The 8149-nt window shown below is 37.4% G+C and overlaps 1 protein-coding gene across 2 annotated transcripts in view; it reads right to left on the bottom strand.

The window, feature by feature from the left end:
* Window positions 1–3619: 3619 nt before the first annotated feature.
* The window catches only part of LOC107757358 (retinol dehydrogenase 8-like), a 12132-nt gene continuing 7602 nt past the window's right edge, over window positions 3620–8149 (bottom strand). For both annotated transcript variants that reach the window (XM_016574799.1, XM_016574798.1), the window contains exons 3-6: window positions 5975–6154; window positions 5677–5770; window positions 4750–4933; window positions 3620–4585 (exon numbers count right to left, since the gene is read on the bottom strand). In XM_016574799.1, the coding sequence (XP_016430285.1) occupies window positions 4358–4585; window positions 4750–4933; window positions 5677–5770; window positions 5975–6154 (686 nt within the window). In that variant the 3' untranslated portion in view covers window positions 3620–4357. The remainder of the gene's footprint in view (window positions 4586–4749; window positions 4934–5676; window positions 5771–5974; window positions 6155–8149) is intronic.

Below are 8149 nucleotides of genomic sequence, written 5' to 3'. Positions count from 1 at the left end.
TATCACCCTACACATGAAATCTCTTGACTTGCTTGCATCCTAAGTTCATCATTTACCTCCTTCCACTTCAAGCCCATATGATGTTCTGCTGCTTTCACAAACACCGGAATCCTTTCTGTTTTTGATTTTTTCAAATGTTGCATTTATTACTGCTGCAATGAAAGTGACTTCTTTCTTATTCTCTATCCATGCATTCCTATTACCTTGCTGTCCATTTACTTTCCCTTGCTCTTTATTACCTCTTCCCTCCTTATGTTTTTCCTGTCCAGCCAAATGAACTGCTTCAGCATATGATACCTTTTTGTTTAGCCTTATTTGCTGCATCTCCACCTCTTTTTTAAGTACTTCACATCCCCAGAAAGCTACACTGTGCTCCGACCAGGATTTTTGCAGCCAATACGGACGACTGATTTCTTGTCATCATGTTCGGCCGATACCGATCCCCAATGGCTCATATTACATCATCTAACTATTGCATAGATAGTGCCTGTAACAGAAGTCTATGTTCCACCCTACCTAAAGATTTATTACATACTGTAACCTATGCATGTATTTAATGTTTTACTTTAATATATGACTAGCTACGTATTCAGAGTTCACTACAAATGCCTACAGTACTATGGCTATTGCTATAGGTTTTTGACATGTTAGACTATATTGCTAGTAGCCTACACCAGTCTGTATACCCGGCCTAAATCCCACGTTATCTGCTGATAAGCAATGACATTTTAAAATATACGGGGGTTCTACGCTAAGCTTACAACTGTTTAACACAGTATAGGTTACTGTCAAAAACTGGCAGAAGTAACGTGAATTGCATGAAAATGACTTGAGCAGTATATTTTCTGTTTTCTTCTTACCTCCTCTACTGCATTACTGTCCTCCGCTACAGCAGCCGAATTTAAACCTTTTGAGAAGATTTCGGTTAATTTTATGCATTTGGCAGCGTCGGATTTAAGAGCCCTTTTTTTGCTTTCTCAAAGCTTTTCTGCACCGCCTTTCCTTTTTTTACGGTCCATCATCTGACAATTAGCTCGTGTTGCACTTATGACGTGCTTGATTTTGATTACGTCCGCGTAACCTCTGATTGGGTCACTCGGCCCATCTCGAAACCAGCCGGCCATCGCCGACTGGGCCAAATGCTCAACGTTTATTATTATTATTATTATTATCATCATATTAAAATCTTGCAAGCGATAAAAGCTGCCAGCCTGTAAAAACAATGTATTTATATATATATATATATATATATATATATATTAAAAAAAAATCGGACCGGCCCACATTTAAAAAATGGTCTGGCCCTTATGGCATTTGCCAGAATTGCCAGATGGCCAATCCGCCCCTGCTTCTTGCATTCCATTGCAATTTTAGTATTATTAATATTATCACCCTACACATGAAATCTCTTGACTTGCTTGCATCCTAAGTTCATCATTTACCTCCTTCCACTTCAAGCCCATATGATGTTCTGCTGCTTTCACAAACACCGGAATCCTTTCTGTTTTTGATTTTTTCAAATGTTGCATTTATTACTGCTGCAATGAAAGTGACTTCTTTCTTATTCTCTATCCATGCATTCCTATTACCTTGCTGTCCATTTACTTTCCCTTGCTCTTTATTACCTCTTCCCTCCTTATGTTTTTCCTGTCCAGCCAAATGAACTGCTTCAGCATATGATACCTTTTTGTTTAGCCTTATTTGCTGCATCTCCACCTCTTTTTTAAGTACTTCACATCCCCAGAAAGCTACACTGTGCTCCGACCAGGATTTTTGCAGCCAATACGGACGACTGATTTCTTGTCATCATGTTCGGCCGCGGCCGATACCGATCCTTTAAGCTTTATATAAGTGATATGTAAGCTCTCTGTTGACTGTCACTATTAACCTTTTTTTCCAGATAAAAGAATACCAAAGGTGTTGTATTGCTTGTATTATTTACAGTAATGTTGTATATTGTTGTTTTAACTGAGAATCAAATAAATAAGCACAACAAATATTCATTTTACAATGAACATTTTAATTGGCCTTTAAAAACAGAGCTTTTCCCTCAAATTTAATTAGTACAGATTCTGTTTCCTTTTTTCTACTCCTTTCGTCATTATTCTTACTTTTAAGTTTTCCACTAGTTCCCTTACATTAACATTAATGGGAACACCATAGATCACCCCCTTGCATCCACAGATTCTTTTTCCCCCAACTCTAGCCACCTTAAGGACCTTAACTTTTCCAACATTTGCCAGCCTTTTCCATTTGGACTTTATTATTGCATTCAAATTAGCAAGTGCCCATCTCCTAGAATCCTTGCATATTTCACTTCTCCAATCTATCCTTTAATGATTTTTGTTAATTTAATCCGGTCTAACAACTACATTCATTTGACCCTCTTACGTTATTTTCTTTCTCTTCACTTCCTTCTTTTTCCGATGCTGGGTGTTTCTTTTTTTCTTCATTTGTGGGCTTTTTCCATTCTTTCTCTTTCCCACGATTTCCCACTCATTTATTCTTCTCTCATATTCCTCATTGCAAACCATACTATTACTCTTACTGTCCGAGTATCGTTCCAGACCTATAGAGGCCATCGGTCGATAATCCCAGTCCAAGTTCCTTGCAATACCTAAATGTACTATATTTACAATACCTGAACTTCAACGTCCTCAGTCTTCCCAAGTTTGTTATATTTTGACTCTTCGGTAGTCAGTCCTCAAAAAAAAAAACTCGTGGCAACAGCAATGCGTCAGTCCTCTACCCTAAGAGCTTCAGACTTGTCTACTCCCAGACTAGTCTCTGCCAGCCATATTTTGATCCAGACTTTCAGTACTTTTTCAGAAGATGTGTAATAGCGCCTCCTACTGTACAACAGTGAAAACACGGAAAGCTGGAAAATTCCGTCAGTGGTGGGGAAAGAGTTAAACAGACATTTACTTGTAAATCATTAGTACAAATAAAGGCAGCTATGTGATTCTTTTTCAGTTGAATCATGACCATCATAAGCGTCACAATTAGCTTTTGGAATGGTTTGTTATGGTGTACGGTTTGATTTTTTTATGTACCAGTTTTTCTTTTTTGTAAACGCAAAATGCTTCAAAATTCACAATCACGGTAATAACTTAAACTAACTTACTCCTTTAAAGACAATGTCTGCTTTAACAGTAACTCACTTGATTAGGTGAATAGAGGTGTTGGCATTATAATAAAACATTATGTGTTGTTCACATAAAAATCCAAATTATTCATGTGTGTTTTAATGTGGATTATTTCTTCGAGGTATTGTATTCTCCAGTTTGTTGCATTGAGTTGTGTCCTGTTCTGCTGTAAACCGAGGGAATTGGGAGTGTGTGTGTCTCACTGCTGCCCTCTTCAGTCAGGAGAAATGGTGCGTCTGCGCAGGCAGCTGCATGTCAGGCATTTGAGGATGCTCATGGTGATGTGCATAAGAGAGCCGAAGTTAAAGAGCAGGTTGTAGAAAGTGTGCACTGAGAGTCCTCCGGTCTCGTCCGCGTATTTCATGGCCACAATGGGCGTATAGAGGCTGTTGGTCAGATTCCGGAATCGGGGTCGGCTGGATTCAATCACTTTCTTGGTGCACTGGATTTTCCCCCCCCCCCCCCCTTACTCTTACTCTTACTGTCCGTTTCTTTCCCTGCCATTTCTGTACCTATACAGACTTTTGGTCAAAAATCCCAGTTCCTCACAACACCCAAATTTACTATATTCTCCATAACTAAACTTCACAGTCCTCAGTCTTCCCAAGTTTGTTGTTATAGTTTGACTCCTCAGTAGTCAGTCCTCGAAAAAAACTTCCGGCAACAGCAATGCATCAGTCCTCTGCCCTCCGAGCTTCAGACTGTTCTACTCCCAGATGGGTCTCTGCCAGTTGTGTTTTGATCCAGACGTTCAGTACTCTTTCAGAAGACGTCTAATAGTGCCTCCTACCATACGACAGTGAAAACACGGAAAGCTGGAAAATTCCGTCAATGGCGGGGAAAGAGTTAAACAGACATTGTAAATCATTAGTACAAATAAAGGCAGCTATGTGATTCTTTTTCAGTTGAATCATGACCATCATAAGCATCACAATTAGCTTTTGGAATGGTCTGTTATGGTGTATGGTTTGCAAAAATGCTCCATAATTGACAATCATGGTAATAACTTAAACCAGCTTACTCCTTTAAAACAATGTCTGCTTTGACAGTAACTCACTTGATTATGTAAAAAAAATCCAAATTATGCATGTGTGTTTTAATGTGGATTATTCCTTTGAGGTATTGTATTCTTCTGTTTGTTGCATTGAGTTGTGTCCGTTCTGCTGTAAACTGAGGGAATTGGGAGTGTGTGCGTCTCACTGCTGCCCTCTTCAGTCAGGAGAAATGGTGCGTCTGCGCAGGCAGCTGCATGTCAGGCATTTGAGGATGCTCATGGTGATGTGCATAAGAGAGCCGAAGTTAAAGAGCAGGTTGTAGAAAGTGTGCACTGAGAGTCCTCCGGTCTCGTCCGCGTATTTCATGGCCACAATGGGCGTATAGAGGCTGTTGGTCAGATTCCGGAATCGGGGTCGGCTGGATTCAATCACTTTCTTGGTACACTGTATTGTGGGTAATTAAGAAGAGAATATAATAGCGACAGGCTTAGTGTTTAAACGAAAATTTGTGGAGATTTAAAGGGTAGTGAAGGCAAATTAGAGCTTGCAATTTGTAATGCAATGAATTTATAGCATTCATATGTTTGCAGTCTAACAGTGACACATACTTTAGCAATGTCCTCAGGGGTGTGTCCCAATGCCTCAAAGATATCAATGGATGATGGTATGTACACATCCTTGAAGTATCTGACGGTGTCTGCATCTGCTCCAGGATATTCCATCTTGGCCACCTCTTCCATCATCTTTGTTTCAAACTCTGTATGCACTGGGCCTGGCTCAATCAGAGATAGTCTAGGAGAACAGAAGGAATGCTACATTAGCACTATAGCACTCTTTAATGCCAATAAGATGGATTATAAAAAGCCTTTTTACACCAAGTCTGATGAGCACAATAGGTTTATAAATAAATTAGTCAATTAATCTTAAGAATAAATCTCATAATAGGCATTTTAATGAGAATAAAGTCATAAGTTTAAGAATAAAGTCACCTTTTCTCTAAAAACAATATTTGAAGGCATTTAGTGAAAATGATTTTTTTCCCCAGTTGAGAGATATTTCCTGTATTTCTGCTGTAATTATAGCAAATCAGCTTATTCTAAAACATTTTTATTAACAGAAATTGGGAGTGTTGATATATTTAATTAATTAACCACAAAATATTTTGTGATTCCAGAAGTTTCAAGAACTGTATGTTCTTCAATAAAAACAATAATTACTATGAGATAAAAAATAAGATTTTAGTGCACATCTTGATTTTTTTTGAGGATTTTTGAGGATTATGAGATTATTTTCAATGGCACATGGCATTAAACCAGTGTTGTAAGTGTAACTAAATGACATGAGGATAATATACTTATACAATATTTTGTAATTTGCTGAAAAAAAAAAATAAAAAAAATTCATCACAGATCATAGCAATCTGATATTTCATTGATATGTTCATTGTTATGGTTTTAAACCTTGTTCTTTTTTCATGCCGGAAATTTAGGCTTGACATGCATAGGCCCCAAATCGTAAGACTTTGGATCACTTACTTCACATTAAACTTCAGCAGCTGCACAGCCATACTCTCACAGAAGCCCTCTATGGCGAACTTAGAGGCCGTGTAGACATCATTGAATACCACACCTGCGGATAAGTTCAACAGAGACATATTCAGTGATAATTCATGTTCTGCTGCCCTCCCAAAGTGGCCCAAACCATGTGTGCCATATCTGGCTGTCATACTGCTCTTCAGCTAAGTGCATAACTCTGAATGGCTCTATTGTCCCTCTGACTGTCAAGCATTCAGCTGTGTGACACAGAAGGTTTAGCCTGGTGTGTCCGTCCTACCCTGCAGGCCCATTACGCTGCTCATGACGATAATGTGGCCGGATCGCCTCTTCTTCATGTCCGGCATGACCTCTTTTATCATGCGCACAGTTCCGAAGAAGTTGGTCTCAAACACTCTCTTCATCTCATCCATGCTGATGCTCTCCACAGGGCCCAGCAAACCCACGCCTGCATTATTAACTAGAAAATCAGAGAGGAAACATGGGTGGTTATGGTCTTGACTGTTCCCCGAGGCACTAGGCTAGTATTGATTTTTGGTGACCACATATCATTCAGTTAATATCAGTCAGCACACACTTGTCTCTGGCCATTTGTAGTAGTATTTTATAAAATTATCAATTTATCAGAAATATCAATTTATCAAATTAAATTTGATACATATTATCAATGTATCAAATTATGTTACATTGTTACACTGAACAGTGTGTACCTCTGCTGAAATGTCTTCATACTAGGCAGAAAAAAACAGATTTTATTTGGTCTATCCAACTCAGTTACCCTCCCCTTTTTTTAATTTGGTCTATCCAACTCAATTCCTTTTTTTGTAGTGTGAACAGGCTAAAAACACATGAAATCCAATTTGTATAAGCCCGATGCAAGCCTTCGAATGTCGACTCATTTGAAATCCTATTAAAGATTTTTGTTAATGCGTTCGAGTCTGAACAGTCAAATAGGATTTGTGTGTCTTTTTTATTCGTCATGTGACGGGTTAATACAATAGGTGTTTTGTCAAGAACAAAAACAACAGGTGGTCATTATGTGACCATTGTAATCACATCATGTAATCACTGATTTCATGTGTTCATTGTTAACTAACTGCATGATTTGTATAATCTTAGAACTGTACATTTATGTCATAAGGGACATTACTTTGACAAAGTCACCTCTGATAACAGATCTCTCTTATTTGTAATGTAGAAACATTCATTTTCTGTGAAGCTGCTTTGAAACTATATGTATTGTGAAACGCGCAAAAAAAATAGAATTGATAGTGAACCCCTGTGAAAAAGAAGTGTACTTATATCATATATCTTTAATATATTAAAAACTACTTGCAGATAGCATAATATTAATGAAATTAAGTACAAGAGTGCACTTTTTGTTAATGTTTCACAATTATGTACACTTTTAACATTTCTAATCATTTCAAGTATTTAAGGTACATTTCAAATCATTGTTTTAATAATATTTTGTTGTGCTTAAAAATGTAAATAAAATTTTTGATGTGTTGACATTTTAAAGCACATGTAAAGTACTTGATTAATAATTTAACTGTTACTCATTATCATCTATATAATTTCTGAAATAAGTGCTCTTTTTAAAAAGTATCCTAAATGGTACTTCTTTTTCTCAAAGGAATGGGCAATCTTGATGGGCAAGTTTAGTCAAAGACCACAGAGCATTTCAAATGCGTTTGATTTTAGCAAACCCAGGACAGTTAACTTACACGATCCCATGAGTCACTGCTCTTTTTGCGACTCCACAATGCTCTCTTATAGGGATAGTTCACCTAAAAACTAACTCACCTTCAAGTTGTTCCAAACCTGTGCAAAATTTTTTTTGTTCTGCTGAACACAAAAGAAGATCTTTTGAAGATCAGTTTCTGGTCCCCATTGACTACCATAGTATTTTTTTTTCATACTATGTTAGTCGGTGAGGACCAACAATTGTTTAATTGATTACCAACATTCTTCAAAATATCTTCTTTTGTGTTCAGCAGAAGAAAGAAATTCATACAGGTTTGGAACAACTTGAGGGTGAGTAAATGATGACAGAATTTTCTTTTTTTTTGTGAACTATCCCTTTAACTGTACCCGCAGTTTCAGTGTATTTTATTGATTGTAATGAATGATAACAAATGATAATGAAACATACACTCTTAAAAATAAAGGTGCTTGTTCTTCAAGCGATTTTTGGTTCCACAAAGAGCCATTCAGTCAAAGGTTCTTTAAAGAACTATCTCTTTCTTACCTTTTTATAATCTGAAGAACCTTCTTTCGCCACAAAGAACCCTTTGTGAAACAGAAAGGTTCTTCAGATGTTAAAGGTTCTTTATGGAACTCTTTAGACAAAAAGGTTCTTCTCTGGCATCGTGAAGCACCTTTATTTTTAAGAGTGTACATCCGTCTAGTTGCAAATTGTAATCCAAGAGATTCTGTGTACTGTCTTTTGGTC

The sequence above is a fragment of the Sinocyclocheilus rhinocerous genome, unplaced genomic scaffold (genome assembly GCF_001515625.1).
Source record: "Sinocyclocheilus rhinocerous isolate Xijiao unplaced genomic scaffold, SAMN03320098_v1.1 scaffold383, whole genome shotgun sequence".
Lineage (NCBI taxonomy): Eukaryota > Metazoa > Chordata > Actinopteri > Cypriniformes > Cyprinidae > Sinocyclocheilus > Sinocyclocheilus rhinocerous.
Note: the sequence above shows the minus strand (reverse complement) of the source record. Positions and strands in the feature narration are given on the sequence as shown.